This window comes from Acomys russatus, chromosome 31, assembly GCF_903995435.1.
Source record: "Acomys russatus chromosome 31, mAcoRus1.1, whole genome shotgun sequence".
NCBI classification, from domain to species: Eukaryota; Metazoa; Chordata; class Mammalia; order Rodentia; family Muridae; genus Acomys; species Acomys russatus.
Window position 1 is genome coordinate 16,160,852 of NC_067167.1, and position 25,429 is coordinate 16,186,280.

At 40.7% G+C, this 25,429-nt stretch overlaps 1 protein-coding gene across 1 annotated transcript in view; it reads left to right on the forward strand.

Moving 5' to 3' along the window:
* Cdk17 (cyclin dependent kinase 17) overlaps nucleotides 1–25,429 on the forward strand; it is a 76,011-nt gene that overhangs the window by 26,995 nt on the left and 23,587 nt on the right. Inside the window, exons 2-3 of the mRNA XM_051139884.1 lie at nucleotides 16,281–16,427; nucleotides 20,451–20,615. Coding sequence (XP_050995841.1) covers nucleotides 16,310–16,427; nucleotides 20,451–20,615 — 283 coding nt within the window. The 5' untranslated portion in view covers nucleotides 16,281–16,309. The remainder of the gene's footprint in view (nucleotides 1–16,280; nucleotides 16,428–20,450; nucleotides 20,616–25,429) is intronic.

Here is a 25,429-nt window from a genome sequence, read left to right on the forward strand (position 1 = left end):
AGCAAAATGAACTTGGAGTCTAATCCTTGACCTCTTGGGCTGTACGCTCTTTAAGGTCCTTTTCTGTCCTGTAATAGCCACTTGCCAAATTTTATTTTTGGAATTGACTTTCATTGAAAAATACGTTTAATTCTGTATAGACTTTGGATGTGGTAAATCTCTTAAGTGTATTATTTTAATCTCAGGCACATTCTTTGACTTGGAATGTATTTCTTCCTGTAAAATGGGAAGAGCAATAGCAATTCATGAGGTTTCCATGCCAATCAAATAAAGTAATTAAAGTAATATGCATTTGTGAATCATCATCTCTCTGGTAATAATACTACATATCTTACACTTTTGTCACATGTATCTTGGGCTATGAGATGGCTTTTTGTTTGTTTGCTTTTGGGTTTTTGAGACAGGGTTTCTCTGTGTAATAGCCTTGGCTGTCCTGGACTCACTTTGTAGGCCAGGCTGGCCTCGAACTCACAGAGATCCACCAGCCTCTGCCTCCTGGGTACTCGGATTAAAGGCGTGTGCCTCCACGCCCAGCTGTGATGCCTGTTCTTGGTTGTCAACTTAACTACGTATGGAACTAAAGTCCCCAAACGGAGGGCACACCTGTCAGGGAGTTTTGCTTAATTTGAAGTAGGAAGATCCACTTCTGATCTGGATCTTTGAGGCAGAAAGACACGCCTCTAATCTGGACCACGCCTTCTCCTGGAAGCCTGTAGAAGGCCATGGGAGAAGGAAGCTCTTGCTGCTTGCTCTTACCCTGATGGCAAGTCCGTCCCTTCACTGGCGTTTGAGCCTACTTTGGGATTCCAGCATCTACTGGAGACCAGCTGAGACAGACACCCAGCTTCGTAGACTGAGCAGCTTCTGGATTCTCAGACTTCTGTTCCTAGCCAGCCATTGTTGAATTAGCTAGACAGCAGCCTGTACATCATTCAAATAAATCCCTTTCCTATATGTAGAAAGAGATTCATTCTAAGCCTTTTTATCCTAGAGAACTCTAATGTGTGTTAACTTGGTTACATTTACAAAATACACTAAGCAGTGGTTGTACTATGTTTCTTGTTTACAAGTTACTTTGGGGAAGTGTTTGATTTTTGTTTTGTTTTATTTAAGGTTATTCCTTTTCTGTCTTTTTGTCTAGTGCTTATATGGTCCTTCCAGCAAACATCTTTCTTTTCCACGGTGCTCAGAATATATGGAGCATCAATCAGAAACAGATGCATATGAAGCTGAGTTCATAGTATAAGGAACACTAGTTCTAAGTAAAACAAAAAACAAGCAAAAACTTGAAAAAGCAGAGTAATTGGTTGATAAGATTCTTTTTTGCTGATTTTTATATTTATTGGCCTTTTTATTCTGAGACAGTGTCTCAGTGTGCATCCCTGGTTGGCCTGGAACTCACTATGAGACCAGGCTGTTCTTGAACCCCTAGAGATCTGCCTGCTTCCGTCTGCCATGTGCTAGGATTAAAGGTGTGTGCCGCCACGATGCCTGAACCATGCTGAGCTTTATAACTTCTTTTTCATTTTTGGTTTTTAGAGACAGCGTTTCTTTTTGTAGCCCTGGCTGTCCTGGACTCCTTTATAGACCAGGATGACCTCGGACTCACAGAGATCCATCTGCCTCAGCCTCCCCGTGTCCTAGGATTAAAGGAGTGTGCCACCATACTTGGCTTGATTTTTTTATAACTCCTAACAGAAAGAGAAAGTTGCAAAGGACTCAACCAGTTCCTGCTTGTTTGTGCTTATTGAGGAAAAGGGTTAGGGTTAAGGGTCAGGGTCAGGGTTAGGGTTAAGGGTTAAGGGTCAGGGTCAGGGTCAGGGTAAGTTCATTCTGCTCTCTGCTGCTCTGTTCTGCATGGTACTATTTAATGACTGAGAGTATGGAGAAGCATTAAAAAAAAACAAACTATTTGGGTTTCCAGCGGCTTCTCTGCTGAATTGCTGTAACTTGCTCTAGGCTTTTAACTCTTTACTTGGTAAATTTCTTATGTATAAAATGAGGGTAACTTCAACAATGTTGTAAACCATTAATGGCTGCATGAATTAATGTGTATGAAGGTTTTGAACCTTTAATCTTAGCACTTGGGAGGCGGAGGCAGAGGCAGAGGCAGAAGGATCTCTGTGAGTTCAAGGCCAGCCTGGTCTACAAAGTGAGTTCCAGGATAGTCAGGACTGTTACACAGAGAAACCCTGTCTCAAAAACAAAAACAAAATAATAATAAACTGTAAGAGGAAAAGTTCCTTTGTTCACCTCTTTGCTGTTTAAATCATATTTTATCACTTTGGCTTAAACCAGAGAAAACTGATAAAAGACCAGACCTGACAGTACTTAGGATGTGTTCTTTCTAAAATTACATTTGAAATTCCTTTGTCTTTGACTTTGTAGATACTACTACAAGTGAGATTGATGACTGTGGAAGTGTCTAAAATTAGACTAAAAATTACCGTGCTCTACAGAATACTGGATTTCTTTCTACTTTTTTAAAATTTATTTTGTGAATTTGGGAGAGTTTGTATAGGGTGGCAAGAGCCATGTAAATGAGGGTCACGTGGGAAATCAGTTCTTACTTTGCACTCTGGGTGCTGAGGATCACACTCAGGTGGTCAGGCTTGATAGCGAGTTGTTTGTTTTTAAACCGCCCGAGCCGTTTTCACACACACCATAATGGGTTTCAAGATGACATTTTCATACGTAAATTCAGTGTGCCGTGATCATCCTGTCCTCAGCTCCCTCCTGCCAGTCCTGCCAGCATGTATGTTGGTTTTTCCAGGCAAGGCTTCTCTGCAGTGTCTCTCTGCCTTTCCTGGAACTCTCTCTATGAAACAGGCTCTGCCTGCCTCTGCCTTCCATCTTAAAGGTTGGCTTTGTCTTCATACTTATCTTTTTGTGCTGTGACCTGATGCATATGTTGAAATTAATCTTTCCCGTTTGTTTGTTTGTTTGTTTGTTTGTTTTTTGGTTTTTCGAGACAGGGTTTCTTTGTGTAGCCTTGGCCATCCGGGACTCACTTTGTAGACCAGGCTGGCCTCGAACTCACAGCGATCCGCCTGCCTCTGCCTCCCGAGTGCTGGGATTAAAGGCGTGCGCCACCACACCCAGCTCTTTCCCGTTTTATACTGCAGTCTTGTCATGGATTTTGAATGAGAACGCCCTCCTTAGTCTCATGTGGATGCTTGGTCCCCAGCTGGTGGAACTGTTTTGGGAAAGATTAGGAGGTTGGCCTTGTTGGAGGAGGAATGCCACTGAGGGTTGGCTTTGAAGTTTTAAAATTTTCCTGCCAGATCTAGTTACAGTGTCTGTCTGTCTGTCTGTCTGTGCCCTCTGCTTGTGGATCAGACTAAGCTCTCAGCTACTATGTTAGTGCCCTGCTGCTCTGCTGCTATGTTTTCTGCCGTGATAGTCCTGGACTCACTGTCTAAAACTATAAGCAAGCCCCTAACTAACTGCTTTTATGAGTTGCCCTGCTCGTGGTCTCTCTTGACAGCAACAGAGCAGTACCTACGACAGTCCTTCTCAGAAGGGCTCAAACTCCTCAGAAAGGAGAAAACAAACCACTATCTCAGTAACAACAAAAGAAACCGGATACAGAAATATGATAAAAATAATTAAAGGCAACTGTCATTCTACTCACAACCACAGAAAAGAAACAAGTCTGTTGTTAAAAATGTATTATAAAAGTAAAACTGATGGAAGATAGGGGCAGGGAAAGGAGGAAGCAGTACAGCTCAATAAAAGAAAAGGAAAAAAGAACACAGTTGAGGAAGCAGAGGAGAATGGGAGTAGATTTCAGAAATACTAGCAAAGACAAGTAGAATGTGGCTGGGAAAGAGAGATCCATTTTCTTCAGAGGAGTTATTCTGAGTTTGTCAGACAGCTGCCCTCTGGGGCGAGCGGCAGGCCTGGTGAGCAGGGGGCGAGTGGCACAAACCCTTCCCATGTTTTGTTCCTTTGTTTCTCAGAGAGCAAGAACATGAAGTTGGGTGGGTGGGAAAGGAATATGATAAAAAGTATGAAATTCTCAAAAATAAATAAAAATGTCACATAAAGAAAAATTTAAATACTAAAATACAACAAAAAGAATCCAAGAATTAAAAACTTTTTCTTTAAATTCCTCTATATCAAAATAAGCGATCGCTGGGGGCTGGGGGCAGATGGGTTGTTGCTGAAGTCTGTTTTCCCACGTTGTTCTCGCTGTAGATAGAAGACGGTGCTGTGTGGTCTGAGGGCCAGGCCGTCAAGGGGACGCTGGTCTTATTGCTCTGGACTTTTGTTTTCTGTGTGCTTGTACACCCGCTGATTTGTGTTCTGATCACATGTAAAGCATGTGGTTTCAAAAACAATTATATCGAACATGATAAAAACAAATTGACTTTGTAGCATCAGATCAGACTTTTTATTACTATATAAGATAAGCAGTAAATCTTAATAAATGCAGTGCTTCAAAGATATTTGTTTAAGCATAAGAAACTTCTTGAGATTCATAGAGTATTTACATTTTGGTAAGAAAGTCCTCATGTGAAATGAGTTTATCATATTAAAGATGGTGGACAGATAGGAATATTATAACAGCAAGGAATACTGAATTTGGTTCTTTTTTTCTCCTCTTTACCCCTTTTCCCACTATATCATTTAAAATTGCAAAGATCTTTTATTACTGTCTTATCAGCATTGCATTTAGAAAGTTTAAAACACTCTTGTTCTTCAATAAAAGATTTGTTACATGCTTAATCTCTTAACTACGTATCTTAGGTAGCACTGGTGACAATGTGCAGCAGTCACTAGGGCATTATTTTTTAAAATGAGTAAGGGCTGCTGAGGTGGCTCAGTGGCTGAAGACAGACTCTTGCTGTCAAGCCTGACAGCCCGAGCTCAGTCCCTCAGACCCACGGCGGAAGGCGAGGACACCCACACGTTCTTCTCTTTCCTACACCCTTGCACATATAAAGAAATAAGGGGACCGAGAGTACTTATGTGGGTGAGGTGAGGTGGCGCTCTTTGCGCAGTCTCTGCTTTACCACGTGCTGTTTCCTCTGTCAGGCTGGCAGCAGATTTACCGCTAACCCTTGAGGAGACGTCTGTCTAGTTTGACCTTAACTCTTTTCCTGTTAGTTGTTTGTCAGCTTTACTAAGGGTTATATTTACATGGCTTCGTCAAGCACTTCCTAAACTAATGAAATGCTAATGCAGAAAGAGTAACTTCTTGGAAAACAGTTCTGGAGTCAGATGTGAGGAAGAGAACTTAAAAGCCTGGAAAGGTTATAAATACCCAAGAAAGTCTGACATTGGTTGCTTTATGCCTGTTTTCAAGCTTTCCCTTCACTCTGAATCAAATTAGCTAGAAATGGTGTTTGTTTGTTGGTGTGTGGTTTATTTATACAAGGAATTTTTGTCGGGGGCCAGGCTTTCATCTAGGAGAGGACTAGTAAACGCACACACACGGACACACTTCCATGCATGTGCCTTCTACCTTGATTTAGTTTGTTAATTCTAACTTAAAAGAAAGTTAATGGTAAGACTGAGATCCTTTTTTTTTTTTAATTTAACATAGATTTTATAGGGAAGTTGGAATAATACAGTGATTTTATAGTTAATACATACACCTTGTAGTTTTTAGCAATTTTGGTAAACCTTTATATTCATACTGATTTTGTTGTTGTCTTGTTTTTTAAGGACTTTGCAGTTACCTAGGAGTTGGGGGCTTTTATATTTCTTAACATCAGCCTTCTTAATTTTTGGGGGGCGGTGATGGTGAAGCTAGGCTTCTTCTTACGTTTCCTTCAGCTGATGTTTCTAGGGTAGACCCTTGGACTCTTGGCCAGGTATAATGGCTTCACGTAGAGGTGTCAGAGTATTTCGGTTTTGGATGCGTAATAATGTGTTAACTAGTTCCACAACTGGAATAGAAAAGGAGGATATTTTCTGTTTGCTTAGTTTTCTTAATAAGTTGAGGAATGGAAAACACCCTTTAGGAATAAGTGGTAACGGGATTGGCTTGCGCTCAGATTTCTGAGGCACATCGCCCAGAGAGGGCTCCAAAGCTGCTGTGCTGGCTGCCCACTCTGGAGCAGCTGACTAACCAGCTGCTGAGCACATTGAGCTGGTCATGAGCGCCTTCATCTCAACAGAGCGCGTTAACACAGTTTACATCCAGAGCCACGTGCGCAGCTCCTGACCTCAGGGTAACCTGCTCTTACTTTTGAAAGGAGAGGCGTGCTCTTGCCACTTCCCATTTCTAGCCACATGAAAAGATTTCTTACCCAGGGCACACAGGATCCTCTAGTTTTCCTTTAATGTAAAAGGAGCGTTCACTCTGAGCATGCTGTTACATGTTGCGTGGAGAGAGAATCCTGTTCCTTCTCTGTTTCCCCCCTTACTGCAATCTTCCTGGAGCTCTTGTAGATCCAACAGGTAAGTAGGACCAGAGCTGTTCTAACCTGTCCTTTTCCTAAAGCAGTACGCAAAGGAGCAAACTTGCCAGAGAGCAAGCCATTGTTTCCTTTCTTTTGTTGTTCCCTTCCTTCCTTCTTTTCTTTTTTGCTTGAGACAGGGTTTCTCAGTGTAGCCCTGGATGTCCTGGACTCTCTTTGTAGACCAGGCTGGCCTCGTACTCACCGAGGTCTACCTGCCTTTGCCTCTTGAGCGCTGGAAACCATTGTTTCTTAATACACACATGGGCCCAGCGCAGAAGCTGGCATTTGGTTACATTCTCAATTGCTCTCATACTTTTTTCTTGCAGGGAGGTCTCTCATGGAACCTGAAGCTCTCAATTTTGGTCAGCCTGTCTGCAAACTCCTCACTAAGGTCACAGATACCTGCTCTGCCGCTGGCTTTTATGTGGGTGCTGCTGATCTTCACATTTGCTCAGCAGAGTTACCCACTGAGCACTCTACCCCAGCTGTGACAAACACATCCTTAAACTTACACTTCTTGTTGATAAGTCTAGGTCTCTTGTTCTCAGAATATCCCTCTAGTCACTGCAAAAGGTTAATTTAGTTTTTCTTTGTTTGCTTCTCTCTTTCTTTCTTTCTTCCTTTCTGTTTTTCTTTCTTTCTTTCTTTCTGAGACAGAATAGCACTCTATAGTCCAGGCTAGCCTGGGACTTACCATTTAGCCCAGGCTACCCCTGAAGTCAAGACAGTACTCCTGGTAATTATAGGCACTAGGCACTATGTCCAACTTTGAGCTTTATTTTGTAGACATCTCTGACTTGTCTGAGAGGGTAGATACTTTACTTTCAGAACATTCTAAGTTGCTCTATTGATGAACAACTGAGTATGGTGATCAGTTTCCAAGTTTTAAGTTGTATGCCTGCTTTTCCCCATTAATTGTTTAATTACAGAACAGCCCTAAATCTGTTCTGATTTGTTAAGTGTAACTCAGATTTCCTTAATGGTTAATAATAAGTTCAGGGGCTCATAATGTGATTACTAAATCAAACAGTTAATCATAGTATTCTAACTGCTGTTTTCCTTGGTTAAGTTTTCCTGGTACCAAAGAAACTACCATTATGCCAAAGATCTGTGCTGGACTATTTTTGTTTGTTTGTTTGGTTGGTTTTGTTTTTTTGAGACAGGGTTTCTCTTGTAGTCTTGGCTGTCTTGGACTAGCTTTGTAGACCAGGCTGGCCTCAAACTCACAGAGATCCACCTGCCTCTACCTCTCAAGTTGTGCTTGGCTCTTAAAGGACATACTTAGAAAAAGAAGAAGAAGAGCAGAAATCATTAGGAAATAAGATTGCAAAATATATGTAGATGTTTGGTTAGTATTCAATTTTGTTGACTTAGTGGAGTTAATATACTTCTATTTAGAAGTAGAAAAGCACCCAAATATTTATCTAAAGTTATATATACTTCACCTATATACCTTCTTGATAATTGGTGGTGTCTTTGTTTATTTTCTATTGCTGTGATAAAACATTGGCCAAAAGCAGTCTTGGGAGGAAAGGACTGATTTCATCTTGTGTGTTTAACAAACAGTTCAGTACTAAGGGAAGTTAGAGCAGGAACCTGGAGGCAGGAACTGGAGCAGAGGCCACAGAGGAGTGCTGCTTACTGACTTGCTCTCCATGGCTTGCTTAGCCTGCTTATAGAACCCAAGAGCACCTGCTCAAGGCTGGGTAGCACCAACCACAGCATGCTGGGCCCTCTTACACCAGTCATTAGCCAAGAAAACACCCCATAGACATTCTTGCACTCCACTCTGATAGAGGAATTTTCTCAATTTTCACAAACCTGAGTTTGTGTCAAGTTGACCAAAACCTAACCAGCACAGATGGCTTTTAGTCACCTATATTTTGGCTAAGCACTCATAAGTTCAGTGATTTGCACTTACTGTTTCTGGTTGTCCAAATTTACGATTTCATTAAGTAGCTGGTTGAGATTCTGATTGAAAGAAATGTTTTTATGTATGTGTCTATGTGCATGTATATGCACATGTGTGTGAATGCCCACAGAGGCAAGGCGAGGGCATTGGATCCCCTGGAGTTGGTGTGGATGCTGGGAACAGAGTGCTGGTTCTCTGTAAGATCACTAAACACTCTTCATTCACTACTGAGACACCTTTCCAACCCTCTGCTTTTTATAAGGAACTAAAGTTAAATCTTAGCCTTTACCAACTAACTTTAAACAAGTGCCAGTTACTATTAATTTTAACAGTGCAGTGTAAATATTCTGTTAGCCTAATAAGTGTTAATAAATGCCTGTCATTTCAGTGTTTGGGAGGCTGAGGAAAAAGGACTGAGTTTAAGGCCAGCTTGGGCTCCATAGAAAAGGTGGAAAATAAAGACCTTTTGTATCTTCTGCAGTAATCACTAACGGAGTGATGCTAAAATATATTATGTAAAAATACTACATAACAACACAGAGGTACTCTGCAAGTGCAAAAAAAAAAAAATGAAGATAAAAGCAAAAGAGTTGGACAGACAGCAAATAGGGAAATACAGTGGGCAGTCATGTACAATTAAATGCAGATGGACTGAACACTTTCATGAGGGGTGATTAGGGCTGGGAATATGGCTCATGGTCGGAGTACACACTTAGCATGCATGAGTTTAGCTGGGTACAAAGCCAAAGTTCAACTCTGTACTCTTTGCAAAACATACTTGGAGAATTTACAGTAAAACAAGGGAAAGCAACACCATGTAAATGTTAACCCATGGAAGGCCAGAGTGGCTGTGCTAATATGAGAAGAAAAATGTGGCTTATTCATAGAATGGACTCCAAATAAGCAGTGAAAAGAACCACACAACAACATGGGTAGCCTCAGAGTTATGCCTGGTAAAGAAGCTACACTTAGGAAAAAATACTCTTACCTGGTGTTCAGGTGACGCTCTGCAGAAGCTGTTATTTTCAGATAGGGTCTCAGGTGGCTCCTGGCTGGCCTTGAAGTGCTCACTACAACGCAGCAGGGCTAGCTTTTAATTCCTGATCCCCCTACCCTCCCTTTTTGAGTATTGGGATTTCAGGCCTGTTACCACAGGCCTGTACATTTTGTTGGTGTTAGTGGTTATTCGAGCTGTAGTTCAGAGTGGCCTGAAACTCACTATATAGCTCAGATTGGCCTCAGGTTTGTGGATGCTCTTTTGCCCCAGCCTTCCAAGTGCTGGGACTACATTGGTATTAGCCATCTTGGAAGCAGTTCCTATCTTAATGGGTTGCACCACAGGAAGTTGCCATAATAGGACTGCTTGGTCACCCAGCACCACGAACTTCCGCGTTGTTTAGACGTGCAAAGCTGAAACAGTGTCTTGTAATTTTTTTCAGTTGAAATAGCTTACGCAAGTAGCATTTCACGGAACCCTTTTCTCACGGTGTAGAACCCCTCTTGAGGTGCATATCTTGGAATTCTAATTATATTTTTGGTTGTGAGCCTAGCCTTTAATGGCTGAGCTATCTCTCCAGCCCAGGAATTCTAATTATAATAGTGCTAACTGATGACATTTACTTCAACTCAAAACTAGAAGTTATGAACTTTGACTATATATAAGGAGTGTGTCTGCCATTCCTATGATTGCTTTTACATATAAGCATATCCTGAGGTGATATTTCCTTGGCACTACAATAGGTTTTTTTTAATTAAACATTTTATTTTTTATATGTACATTTATATTATTACACATATATACAATAAACTGCCTATAGCAAGAAGAACTATGACACAATCAGGAATTACATAAATGTTACATTCTTAGTATCTTGGCTATTTGTATTTGGCAGCCTTGAAGAAAACATCTTTCCTTTCTTGGTGTGTCTAAAATTCTGAATGTAAATCTATCCTATCTCATCATTATCAACTTAAAACACCGATCTAGATTTTAAAACACCTTAAATAACTAAGCTTATTTGTAAAACAAAACTATCTGGTCTTCAACCTCATCAGAGACTTGAGAAGGAATAAAATTGATTATCTGAGTACAATAGTTTATGAATGTCAGAAAAAAACTGGCTTCTAAACACTGTGGAAGGACCCTTGAACATGTAATTTTAATGTATAGCATTTTTTTTTCTGACTAGCTTTTGCAATGATGTTGTGATCTGTAATTGGTGATGTCTTAGGTTTCATAGCAGATATGTTTAAAATGACAAACATTAAATTTTAACAGAGAAAGACATCCTTTCAGCCAGTTAAGATGCAAAGATTATTTATGGCGTGCATTGTCCTTGCTTGGTACAGCAGTTTGTGCAGGTGCCCCTAGGTCCAGATCTGCCAGCCTTGATTGTCTTCTTGTGGGGCTCCTGGACCCTCTGGGTCCTTCTGTCTCCCCATTCTTCCACACCACTCTCACCTGCTGTCCCAATAGTGAGTCCCAGCATCTGTCCCGAACCCCCCGCTGAGTGAAGACTCTCAGAGGCATCCATGTTACGCTCATATCCAATTATAAGCGAGTATATACCATGTGTGTCTTTCTGGGTCTGGGTTAACTCACTCAGGATGATCATTTCTAGTTCCACCTAATCAGATCTAGTCAATGGACAGCACATTCTCCATAGTTGTGTGGAGAGCAGGGACTGTCTCTGACATGAACTCTGGTGCCCCCTATTTGACCACTTCCCCTTGGTGGGGAGGCCTGGTGGCACTCAGGAAGAGGAAGCAGGCTACCAGGATGATACCTGATAGGCTGTGATTATATGGGGGGGGGTCCCCTTCTGTCGTAGGACTAGGGGAGGGGAAGAGGGTGAAAGAGGGAGGGAGGGGGGAATGAGAAGATACAATGTGAGGATAACAATCAGGATGTAATCTGAGTAAATTATTTTTTAAAAAGATAGAAAGATGAATAAGGCTTAAAAGAGAAAATGACTTAAGTTTGAAAGTAATGGATAGGTTCCATCTAAAATTTTAACAACCCAGACCTTTCATTAATTCCCAGTAATGGTGAGTACTGAATAGATGGGAATTTAAAGTTCCCGTGTAGGTGCCAAATTGGGACTTAATCATTTTTTCCAGTTCTTGAATTTCTGATTTTGTTTTATAAGATCTGTGCTTTGTTTTTACTATGAAGTAGAAAAGGTTATTTTTTTTCAAAGTTTGGTTTTATAATTACTTCAAAATTCATAAGAAAAATATTAAACATTCTAACTAGACTGTTTGTAAAACTAAATGTTTAGCAAACCATAATGTAATTCATAAAAATGGAGAAATAAAATCATGCAAGTGGGTTCTGACTGTTAGTGTTTGAAACTGTTTCTCCTTTGACTCCACTCCCTAATTACATTCTGCTGAGAGAAAGTGGGGCTGGGAGAAGGAAGAGGAGATTCAAGGGGAAACAAGAGGCTGTCTCCTTTCTCCTCTCACTGTCCGCAGCCATAGAGCTCAACCCCAGCAGGAACCGGTGGCGAATGGTTCCAGTGTGCTGGGTCTGCGTGCTCATAGGACCATCCTCATCACCCCTTAGCTAAAAAGAGCATTGCCTAGTCATGTCTCCTCAGAGGCCTGCATGAGGCTATAGCTGAGCCCCTTCTAGTGTCCTGCTGATTCCTTCCAGAGGCTCAGTTTCGTAGGGTTGCTCCCAACCACTGGTCCATCCCTCCAGCCCCAGTGTGCTTTTTCCAACAATCATTTAAGTTGGCTGTGGAGATGTTCAGTTTCCTGTAGCCTCTCGGTTGGGTCCCTTCTTCTTTTACTTTACCCCCGAAAGCCTTCTTGTGTCATGTTTTGTTGGTCTGTGGAACAAATGTCATTATTTCTCTTTCGTTTTTGAAGGATAGTTTTGCCGAATAAAATATGGTTGATTAACACTTTCTTTTTCCTTCTAATATTTAAGTATGCTGTTTCTGGCCTTTTAGTTTCTAATCTGTCACCAGCCTTTAATCATGTCCAGGAACCTTGTGTGGATGGAATAGCTCCACTGGCTGCTTTGGGATTTCTACACTTCTAATAAAAAAGTGTCTCAGTGCAGGTCTCTTTGTGTTTATTCTCCCTAGGTTTTGTATATGCATGTCATGTGTCTGACATCAGAGTTGGGACGTTTGGGGCAACATTTTTTTATGAATGTATTTGTCTCTGTTTTTGCTGTCCTTCTGGAGCTCAGCTGATGCTGGTATTCATGTGTGCACTTGATGGGTCTCAAGTGGCCTTGTGCTCTCCCTTTTTACTTCACTTACCAGAATTTTCTATATTGTTTGGCAAAATAAGTATTTATTGTACTATTGAAATTATGAATAAATGGACCTTTCCCTGATGACCGTTGTTACTCAGATGTATTTACTTAAACCCGCCCAGATCTACTTAATGCTCTGTGTTAGCATGTGGCCATAACTGTTTGCCATCTCTAGAGTTTTTTTTCTTTCTTTCTTTCTTTCTTTCTTTTTTTGAAAGCTAGAATTCTGTATCTATTACAAGTTTCCCACTTTCCATTCTTTCGCTAGGCCTTGGAGCTTCCATTTTCATTGTTTTTATGCAACTATGTCTTCAGTTATGACGATTTTTTTTTTGAGGAATAAAAACATTTTTATCTGTGTATTCAGAATCACACAAGTTACCTTTACAGTTCAATTTACTATATATAGAAATCATTTGGGTTGTATATTCAGTTAGATTTTGAACTGATATTACAATATCATATAAAACAATTTTATACTAATTATTCTTAAGCATACCAAATTGAAGTACATAGGTTTAACTTTAGATTTATGGCAAACAGTCTTCAAATACAATACAGACATTCTTAAGTTTAGCTATCATTCACATGTAAGCTTAGCAGTTCTGGGCCATGACAATATTTTTACAATCTCGTTTTCATGCTCAATTTGGACTAGCCACTTCATAGGTTCTCATTAGCCATTGGCCTATATTTTGGGTAGTCCAACTCATTCTGTAATACAGAATCCATATATAATTAATCTATGTCATGCTCTATTATTTTATCCTTGTCATTCTAGAACAGTCGGCAAGATCTGTGGTCAGCAAACCTTAAAAAATGTCATGTCAGGGTTCTGCAATAATGCTGTGAAGCTGGACAGACATTAGGACTATGTTAGACACAGTGGTGTCTGAGTAGCTGGCCGGCTTTTCATTTCGCTTGAGGGCTGGATTCGGAGCACTTGCCCAGCATGCACAAAGTACTGGGTTTGATCCTCACCACTGGCCATCTTAATCTGTATGACTTAGTTTCAAGCATATAACACTCATAACAAGTGCACTATTCCAAGGACTGATAGAGTTTCTAACAGAAGCCTCTCACAGATGAGGTTCCCCTCACACTATGTAGGGTGAAGTACGCAACCCTGCTTATTTACTCCTGCTGGGCCTGATGCTTCTTGAACCCTAGAAAGGATGGCCTCTGTGAAGTGAAGTGAATATGATAGCATTTAGGACATCTACAGCTAGCACTTTTAGGGTGTGTCAACCGTTGGCATGTTTAGGGTGTGCCCACAGTTGGCATGTTTAGGGTGTGTCAACCGTTGGCATGTTTAGGGTATGTCTATAGTTGGCATGTTTAGGGCATGTCTACAGTTGGCATGTTTAGAGCATGTCTACAGTTGGCATGTTTAGGGTGTGTCTATAGTTCGCATGTTTAGGGTGTGTCTATAGTTGGCATGTTTAGGGTGTGTCTACAGTGGCATGTTTGGGATGTGTCTGCAGTTGGCATATTTGGGGTATGCTGCAGTTGGCATGTTTAGGGCGTGTCTACAGGGGAGCTGTTTCTTTGGAATCAGCTTAAGCTTACCAGCTACCTCCTATTGACATCTGTCTATTATTATCTTGTCTGACATACACAAAAGCTTCCTTTTTTCCTACGATGGGGCAGCTTTAAGCAAACTGGAGTCCTGCTGAAGCTACTAGAGATGCTAGGGGAATGGAGATGTATAAGGTGCCCAGTCAGCCAAACGTGAGGGGAGGGAGGGAGACACTGTGCTTCTGCTGTCGGTGAGTTAATTGACTTTAAAAGTTAACCACGGTTACACTGTTCTCAGTGGGAAAGTTGAGCAGGGTGTATGAGAAGAGCAAGAAAGCAACTGAGGACAGTGAGCAGATCCTCCACTACTTGGTTTTTATTTTTATATATTTTATTTTGATGTTTTATACATTCACTATATTTATTTACTTAAATTTAGTATTTTACAACCTCCACTGCTGTTATTCTTGCCCCCGGTTTACGTTGTAGTCTCCTGAAGGACCTTGCCATAAAAGTGACAATAATACGGGGGGTCAGACTTTCAGTGTCTCGAGATTCAATTTCCAGCGATCTCTGTCCTTCATTGGATTGAGTTCATGTGCTGATCTGCTTCTACTTGGATATCCAGCTAGGAAAACAAGGAAAGCCTTTGTGGAGGAAGATGACAGCATCTGGAGTCTGTATATTGCTCCAGTTTCACGTCATCATTCACACAGAATGTCTGGCACTCAGTAGAACATTGCTACACACAGAGCAAAACCAGAACAAAATATCAACAGCCGAAACACACCAACAGGTTATACAGACCAAGGGTTATAGACAGGAGCTTTAAAATATGGCGATTTATATGTTCATGAAAATAGATGCTGAAGCTGAGAACTTCACTAAAGAACTGGAATCTATAGAAAAGAACCAAATGGGGGTTCTATAACTGAAAAAATGAACAGCACAACAAATGGAGTTAATCACGGGTTAGACACAGCTGCAAAGAACAATGAACGGTAAACTGGGAGATAAGTTACTAGACATTATTCGACACAGATTCGTCTGTCTTGGTGTCAGGACTGACCCACGCTATGCCATGGTTGCTTCTCAGACTCACTGAACAGTATGTCTTAAGATTTTAGAGCTCGGAGATGAAGAGAAACCAGCCATAGTAGGCTAGATTATAGTTACAGTACCTGCTTTTTTATGTGTGTGGTCTCAAATTTCATAATGACACTGTTTTAAAAATTTTAGTAAGTACATAGTAGAGAGTGGTCAAATATGAAGTTATCAATTCTAAATGTGTGTTTTGTGTTCCCCGGCCTTTTGAGCAAAAAAACACATAAGTCAGGTGTTCCTCAAACCTAGAGTGTACCCTTAGAATGAGAAATTAAGCAAAGCACAGATGGAAAAGACAAACAGCTGGACTTATTTTCAGCATCAGGGTATTGTAAAGGCCTTGTTTTATTTAGGATAGCTTTGCAAGGCAAGCTGGTAAGTTTGCTTATCGCATGTAGGTCATAAGGAGCAAATAGAGAGGGAGTTAAAGTAAATTATTGAGTTGGTTAGGGGACCAAGTGCCTTGTTTCCAGTTAGTAAAGCTCTACTGACTAGAAAGACAGGGAAAATCCTTCCAGTTGCACATGACACCTCATAAATTGTAACATGCATCCCGATTTCAGAAGTGCTAGAATTCAGAAGAAAAGGTAAATGTTATTCTAAGGCTTAGTTCTGTTGCCCAGTATTTGGTGATTTGCTCAGGGAGGCTCTTAGAGCGTTTTCCTGCTGTGAAGATGCGGTGGGACACATATTGACTGGTTCCTGAATGACGGTTCAGACTTGCGTTGGGACCCAAGCATCAAAGTAACAGTGCCACTTGACTCTAGGAGTTTTCAGAGAACACACTTTATGGAATTTTCATCTCTTCATATCTTATCATTCTTAAGGTCTCACTGTTAAGCTCTGTAAAAATTTTGGCCCTCTGTTGATGCCAACTAAATATAGCATTAATCAAACTCTATCTTTTTAAACAAGAGGTTTAGATTCTGTGATGTTTCCTGGAAACAAGAGTTCCTTAATATATTCCTGTTCTGAAGACTCGCTGTAAGCCCAAAATGACCCTTTTCTTGAGCAATAAAACATTTAAAACTTAAATTTTTTGTTTCTTCTTTACCTTCAGAATTTTTCAAGCCACATCTGACTGATAGGATGAAAAAGTTTAAGAGGAGACTGTCCCTCACGCTCAGGGGAAGCCAGACTATTGACGAGTCGCTGTCGGAGCTGGCTGAGCAGATGACGATCGAGGAGAGCAGCAGTAAAGACAACGGTAAGTATGTGCACGGAGACACTCGGTTACTGCAGATACACGTATATCTTCTGTTAAGTCAGATACGCCGTTTTTGTCTAATTTTTTGGTTTCTTGGAAATAGAAGATGGACTAGCTAATGGCATAGTCTGCTCTCATCCCAACACTGCCAATGTACTGGTCTCCTACTCCTCCTCCCATTTTATCTGTACTAGTTCTTAAATAAGAATGTATTTTATAAAATTATACTAATTGCTAGATTACTATTTGTAAATTAACATTTAAATATATTAAATATCCCGAGTTAATACAGGATAGTAGGGTTGTAAGATTCTGTTTGTAGCTTTATCATAGTTTTATAATATTCTAAATACGTATTGACTGTCTTCATAGATTACAAGGTGTATCAGATGAGTTAATTTGCTGTCTTCTTATTTTATGTACTACAATGTCTCCATAGTACTGAGAACACTAAGAAACAAATACATTATGTTTCATTTGACAGTGCTTTTTATATAATACAAAGTAGTAGCACACAAATCGTTTGGTTTGTTAGTTGGATTTGGGGGGGGGGGGTTGTTGTTTTTTTTTTTTTTTTTTTTTCTTCCCCCAAGACAGGGAAGCCTTGGTTGTCCTATACTCACTTTGTAGACCAGGCTGGCCTCAAACTCACAGAGATTCACCTACCTGTGCTGAGATTACGGGCATGTGCCACCTAGATTTTAATGTAATAATTTAAAGGGGGCTGGAGAGACGGTTCAATGGTTAAGAGCACCACCTGCTCTTCCAAAGGTCCTGAGTTCAGTTCCCAGCCACCACATGGTAGTTCACAACCATCTGTATTGTGATGTGATGCCCTCTTCTGGCCTGCAGGCAGAACACTGTATACATAATAATAAATAAACAAATCTTTAAAAAAATAATTTAAAGCATTTGTTAAATTGAATGAATTAAAATGTAAACTTGGTGAAAGTTTTAGAACAAGGTTATATACTTTAAAGCTGAAAAACTTAGGAATGTCTTAGTGACCAGGAAGGATGTGAAAACGGCTGAGCTAGAATTCTGGTTAGAGAGCTCTGGCTGCAGTTAAAAGCCTGACTGCCTGCCGCATTGCAGGTAAGCATTTGTGGTGTGAGAGAGGCAAAGTGTTCTGCAGCTTAGCAGTCATGGCCTGGAACAGCGGATATAATAAGGCACTGAAGTGCTGTTTCACCCACACGGAGAAGTTGGTTATCATATGCAGGTTTTAGAGACCTTGCTTTTCTTCCTCAATCGAATCATTATTTGCTGAATATTGTCCATCTTGTTGACAGAGCCGAGATGTGCTTGCTTTTGGATTTCATTCTTTATAGGAGGCAAGACTGGCTGGCATTTGGCTCAAATCTTGAAGATGATTTTTGTAACATTTACTCCTCTTCTAAGAGGATGTGCTAGACACGCAGGCAGAACCTCGCTATCCTCTTACACCCCCGTGGAACTCTTGGTGGTAACAATAGTTGAGTCCAGTTTGCTCATTCTTGCACTAGACATTTTGGGCAGTGTGTTTGCCAGGGATGTCCAGGATGAAAGAGGCACAGTGTACATCATGGCAGGTGGCTTCTGGAATGCTTTTCTAATGGGAATGTGATTACCAGACAAACGTTTTTATTAAAACTGAGCTGTGGAAGACGCACAGACTTTTTAGAGAGCTAATTAATGACTTAGACAAATTGAATGTTTTCTGGAGTGTTTTGGTAATTATCTTAAAACCTGACGAGTTTGTAACAAATGGTAAAATGTTAGAAGTACCCAATATTTTAAAAATAGCATAAGTTGTTCATTTATAACAGACCATAAAAAAAGAGAAACAGGAGTGCTGTTGGAATTCCTCCTCATCAGAGCACCTTGACACTGTACTTGAAGATACAGGCGGAAATTTACTTCATGTTGTCATGAACCGCCATGTCAGTTGCCACTTACTCTCTGTGTGTAACGTGGATTTCATCAACAGTTCTCACAGGGGTCTTAAGTCTTTTTTGATCACGTCAGTGCCTACTAGCTATACTAAACACACGTTCCCCTTAGAGAGTTCATTTTTTCTTGTTTGTCTTTCACACGAGAATTACATAAGATTGGTTGCACACAGATAGTCCGTCGCAAAGTTCTCTGTAAGAATGTACGTAGACTGTACTATTAAAAAAACTTTGTTTGTTTGTTTCTCTTGTATTCCTGGCTGTCCTGGACTTGCTTTGTAGACCAGGCTGGATTACAGGCATGTGCCACCATGCTGGGTTATCTTACATGTAGCCAGGCAGCCTTTAATCCCAGCACTTGTGAGGCAGAGGCATGTGGATCTCTAGGTTCCAGGCCAGTCTGGTCTACAGAGTGAGTTCCAGGACAGCCAGAGCTATTACACAGAGAAACCCTGTCTCAACAAAACAAAACAATACAAATCTTATATGTAACGTAATTAATTTAAAAGCAAAAGTGGTCTGTGTCTAGCTTGAAACAGCAGCCACGCTAGCTTAAGGAATAAGGGAAATAGTTGTATTTTTTCCAAGTAAACTGCCTCAGTCTCTGACTTTGATCACCTGCATGCTTGAGTCCTGTTGCACTTGCATTGTGTATAGGCATGTATACTGTCACAAGATGGAGACATGCCCACTTGCAAGGTTTTAATTATACAAATATCTTAGGAAAATGATAGTGCACATGGTCCCTTGGTTATCTACAGTATTTCCTCCCAAGTAGAACTTGAGAGATTTTTGTAATTTTAGTAACTGTATCACACTTTGAAGGCTAAGCTCAGTTAGAAATGTTCTGCTATAATTACAATTCACAGTACACTGTGAGCTAGGACGTTTGCACATTGACTCGTGGGTTGAATCCAGGAAAGAAAATTTTTGAATTTTACTTATTGAATTTGTAGTCAGTATGTAAAAATAAGCTTAAAGTTGTTAATCTTGGCCACTTTGCACATATGGCCCTAACTTAGAACAGCTTTATTTAAATATAAATTGAAAGTTTAGCCAGGCTCTGTGGTACACACCTGTAATCCCAGCACTCGGGGAGGCAGAGGCAGGCAGATCCCTGTGAGTTTTTAGCCAGCTTCTACAAAGTAAATCCAGGACAGCCAAGGCAACACAGAGAAACCTTGTCTTGAAAAACAAAACAAATCCCAGAAAGTGTATAAATGGAAATATAAGAAAGTATTTTTAAAATACCTACTATGAAAGATAACTCTGAAAAAAAATGTTTTGTTTTTATAGCACAGGAATTTTACTTGGAGCCTCATACATGCTAGGCCAGCACTGTATCACTGAGCTATATTCCCAGCCTTAAGTGTGTAGTTTTTTTAAATTGCCAAAAATTAATTTATTTTTGATCTTTAAAAGTTGAACATAGAATTACCTTATGGATCAACAGTTCATCTGTAGGGGTATACTCAATAGAATTGAAGTAGGTATTCAAACAAAATGCTGCTACACTCCTTCCTCATTTATAGCTAACAGATTTTAAGTATTACACTGTAAGATGTTTCTGCTTGGTAATGAGTCTTTTCTTGTTTAAAGGTTCTTTATATAATAAAACACCAAAATTGGAGCAATAAGCTCAGCCTACATATTAATATATACTTAAATATTTCTTTTTTATTCACTAATTGACATACCTTTGTGAATGTCTAGTAACAGAGGTATAAATTAGATGTGTTTATTATATTCTACAGCATACTTAACCCTAAGATACATGATAGTCATAATAAGTCAGTACATGAAGGAGTCGTTTGGAAACCATTTTAAGATATGAATAATTTGATAATCAAAACTTGGTGGGGTATATTAGTAACTGTTAACCAGTTTTGGTCATTGGACCAACTTAAAATGTTCTATAAATCTTTTCATAGAAATTATTTTAACTCTAGCCCTTTAAGTAAATAGCCAAAGAAGTGCGCTTACTTACATATGATCTCTATCACAACCATTCGTTTTGTTTTGTTTCTTAATCCTCCTGTGATCCTGACTCTCGGGATGATGTGGAATGACTCTTGGCTACCGTGAACCGCAGAGCCTATTGTGAAGAATGGCAGGCCTCCAACGTCTCACAGTATGCATTCCTTCCTTCATCAGTACACAGGGTCTTTCAAGAAGCCCCCATTGCGAAGACCCCACAGTGTTATTGGAGGAAGCCTTGGGTCCTTTATGGCAATGCCCAGAAATGGAAGCAGATTAGGTAATGTGATTATTTATCTGTTGCATTTCTGATTTTAAGACATGTACACTGACTGTTAGTTGTATGAAGAAAGTCAGCCACTTTCATTGTCAGATTTCTCGTAGTCATATAGAAACCAGGTTAAGACTAGAAGGGTAGCAGAGGCGTGCTAACACCACAGAGAGGTGACGCTTGCATGCCTACTTATCCAGGAGAGTGGATAGCGCTTCAACAGCTGTTCAACTCAGGACCGCACAGGGGCCCAGTACAAGCAGGAGATTGCGGCCTGACTTGTTCATGTCCTTTGCAATATCCAGGAAAAAGATCTACAAATTTTTGTATCCTTTATCTCTCCTCCTTTTTGATAGTGGATTATTATGGTTTGATCTTAGGAATCATTTTAAATATAGCTGTTTCATTGTCCCATTAGACAGTCGTATTTTCTAAAGTTCCCGAACTGTCCACAAGAACATTATGTCAACACTGAACATTTTATTCTTCTGTTTGCTTTATTTCTTCCCACAGTAGGCTACTTCCTGGTTCAGTTGAATAATTTTAACACCACAAGCCTCTGTACAGTGTGGCTTCATCGGTGAGAAATATCCCTTGGCCCTGTCAGCATAGCAGTAAGAATGGTGCGCTGGACGCATCTTAGGCTGGTTCCTGAGAGATGATTGTTATACTTGGTTGTTAAATGTAGCAACTGTTATACTTTAAATTTTACAGGTTTAGAGTTAAGCAAGCAAGCTAAATTAAAAACCAAAAGTGATGAGTGCTCCAAAGTCAGTACCTCTACCTGCTTTACCATGTGTGTTTATCTACTCTCAGGAGTTACGTGCCTTATGTGTCAATAGTGATAATACTGTGTAATGGTGTGCCATTGCATAATTCTTTCCAACATCACATGGCCAGTAATACTAAGCCAGTAATGTAAGGCCAGCCATGAAGTGAGTATTTATCTTCAAGAACTCAGGTCTTGGCTTGTAATTTTGTCGGTTATGTCAACAGGAGGTTGGTTAGTAAATGTTTTAGGTTTTATGGGCTGTCGTCTCTGTTGAGTGTTCTTTTTCTGGGTGTAGTGACCCTTTAAGATGCAGGAAACATTCTTAGTTCAGAGCAGTGTAAAAACACCTGTTCTTGAGACTCTTGGTCACGAGTTTAAAAAGTAATATTGAAAATGTTAATAATGCAGATTAAATCTAAAAGTGTATTGTGTCTTTGTCAGTTTTATAGTGAAGTGATAAAAACATTGAATGAGCAAATAGCCTCTAGTTCTCAACACTCTTCACATTTCAGCAAAATCCTTACCCCATTAACAAATACTGAAGTTCTGGCTTAGGCCATTGGTATCTCACTTCGCTTTTATCTTGAAGGGGACGGAGACAGCTGTGCTTGTTTGTTAGCATGAGCAATCTCCTGGCTGACTCAAAGGCCGCTCAGTGTTTGTCCACAGCTGAGATTGATACCTTTGCTTGGCAGTCCTTGTTGGTTTTGTTTGCTTGTTAGTACAGGGAAACTGAACCTGCTGCCTTCTTAGGGCAAGCTACGCAAATGCTGTGTCACTGAGCTTACGTGGCCTTGCCAATTTGTCAGTTTGTCCAGGCAGGTCTTGATTTTTGTGAGCTCTCAGCAGATTTGTTTGTTTGTTTGTTTGTTTGTTTTAGGTTTGTTTTTGGAGACAGGGTTTCCCTGTGTAGCCTTGGCTGTCTTGGACTTGCTGTGTAGACCGGGCTGGCCTTGAATTCACAGAGATCCTCCTGCCTTTACCTCCCTGAGTGCTGGGATTACAGGCATGCGCCACCACACTTGGCTGTCCCAGCAGATTATTTATATTTTGGAGACTCCAGACTTAGCTTTGTAGTAGATACCCAGTGAATAATGCTTGGAAGACTCACTCATGACAGTGTCTTGCTGTGCAGCCTCAACTGGCATCTTCTGCTCCATTCTTTTGCCTTAGTTCCGGAGTTCCAGGCTTGTGCTACCACACTGGTCTTGCTACTGGTGAATAGCAGCTTTTTAAATTTTTAAAAAAGACTATTCTATCAGTTAGTTCCATTTTATTGTTGACCTAATGTAACATCTAATGAAAAAAAGCAAAAGACCAGGTTTCTGGTCCAGCTGTGTGTCTCAGCTGCCTGATCTAAAAGTCAGTTACTCTTGTAAGTCTGCCATTTCTAGAATCTAGAAAGTGAGAGAAGTTACTAAAATTGTCAAGAACTATCTCGAGTCTATAATTTTACCCCCTTTTTGATAGTAACTTAAATTATCGTAAAATTTTTCATAATTTCAAAATGTAGAGAGAGCTGGTGCAGGGCACGTGCCTGTAATCCTGACACTCAGGGAGAGTACTCTGTGAGTGCAAGACCAGCCAAGGCTACAAAAAGAAACTGTCTCAAAAGGAAAAAAAAAGAAGGTTGAGCGATTTCCCCTTCCTACCTCTGTGTGAGGTTAAACACATGTGCCACCATGCTTGATATCATAGTTTTCTTTGTATTGCTGTGAGGAACACCATGACCAAAAGCAATTTGGAGAGAGGGTGTTTTGTTTTTGTTTTTGACTTACACATTCTAGTCCATAGTTCATCAGTGAGGGGGAAACTCAAGCAGGGCAGGAACCTGGAGACAGGAATTGAAGCAGAGACCATGAAGGAATGTTACGTACGTCCTTGCTCCATGTGGCTTGTTCAGCTTACTTTTCATACACCCTTGGTCCACCTGCCTGGAATGGCACCACTCACGGCGGGCTGGGTCCTCCCATATCAAGTATTAACCAAGAAGTTTTGCCTTCAGAGTAGTCTGTGGAGGAGGCATTTTTTCAATTGTCTTTCTCTTTTCCCAAGTAACTCTAACTTAAGTCAAGATGGCAAAAAATTAATCAATGCAGTTTACCCTTGTCACCCTGACAAAACACATCACTATGAAACCCTAACCTTTCCTTTCTTGTTTACCCCCCAAGATATCATACTAATAACATTACTTTTGTATAGCTATAAAACATCATATATCCTTAAAAGTTCCATAGTTTTAAAAAATATTCAGTCACTTTTTAAAACAAAGTTCACTCTCTTTAAATATTCATATCTTAAAAGTCCAGGGTTTCTTACTTTGAACTTCTGTAAAATAAAAAAAGTTACACTCTTCTTTGTCTTTATCATCATCTTTTGGTTTTTGGTTTTTTGAGACAGGGTTTCTCTGTGTAGTCTTGGATCTCTTGGACTCACTTTGTAGATCAGGCTGGCCTCAAACTCAGAGAGATCAGCCTGCCTCTGCCTTCCTGAGTCCTGGAAGTAGAGGCCTGTACCACTGCACTCGGCAAAAGTTAAACACTTCTTATTCCAAGAGGGAAGAACTAGGGCATAGTTACAGTAAAATAAGAGCAAATCCAACATCTAACTGTATAAATCAAAGCCTGTAGCTAAATGTTCAGTGTCTGAGATTCATTCACTCACAATCCTCTGGGCTCTAAGGGACTTGGGCACCCTACCTCTCCTGGTGTGCCAGCCATAGCACATGCAGCTAATCTCACAGGCTCAGCTTGGTTCTGTTCCACACCTGCCCTATCCTTGGTGGTTTTCCCACAGTCCTGGACTCCCCAGTATTTTTGGAGTCTCCACTGTAACTGGGCTGTCTGTTCACCGTGACATCAGCTGGCATCTCTTCAGAGACTCTAACCCACTTACCACATGGTGCTGGGCCTTAGCTTCTCTCCAGGGCTCCTCAATCCTGGGGTTTCCACTGTAACCTTCTAACTGTGACTCAAGTTAGAGACCACACCCTCGCCCATGGCCTCTCCTAGTGCCGAGCCTCAGCTTCACTCCATGGCCCCTTCAGTCCTGCAGTTCTCATGCTGCCCGAACCAGTAACTCACGGAAGACAATTAAATATCACCAAGATTGGTTGCCGGCTTGAGATGCAGTGTTGGCTTCTTCTGGCTTTGTGTGGCGACCCTGAGGAGAGATACCTCCCAGAAGTTTCACCTCAGTTGTGCTGGTCTCTTTATCATCACAGCTGCCTTTCCTCCCTCAGCTGGCTGGAAGCCGTGGGCCCTCAACTCAGAATATAAGAACAGCCTGGTAGCATGCTTGTGTCCCTCTTACACCCCACAAGCCAGACTTGCATCACCCATGTTGCTCTCAGCATTCTTACCTTCCAGCTTCCACGGAAAACCCCATTAAGGCTCAAGCACCAATGGCTTTTCCAGTTCAAAGTTTTAGACATTCCTACAAATGTCTCCTGCAAATCTTTCCCCAAAATACTGTAGTCTGTAGTCAGAGCAGTCACAATAGGATCCCACAGCCCTGGTACTGATTCTGTCTTTGATTGCTTTGTATTGCTGTAAGAAACAGCATCGTCACAAGCACCTCGGGGAGAAGGGGCACATTTGGCTTACACAGTACATCTTTGAGGGAAGACTGGGCAGGAACCTGGGGCAGGAACTGAGGCAGAAACGTCAGTAAGGGGAAGACCCTTATTTTCTGGCTTGTTCAGCCTGCCTTTTTATACAGATAAGGATCCACTGTGAGCATCAATCATTAATCAAGAAAATTCCCCACAAGCTAGCCCATGAGGCAGTCTGACAGAAGCGTTTTCTCAGTTGCCTTTTCCTTCTTCTCACACAACTCTAGCTGTGTCCAGCTAGGCAGAGACTAACCGTCACACCTGGCCTAAGGTGTCGCGTTTTGGTCTGTTAACTGCATACCTATGTCTCCAGACCATGGGCGGCTCTCAGTACTGTGATAGCTGTTTGTTGACAGCCTATATTTACTTGTAATGATAAGGAACTTGTGCCATATAGTAAGATCTAGCTTTTAAAAGTAAACAATGCCTCCTTTCCTG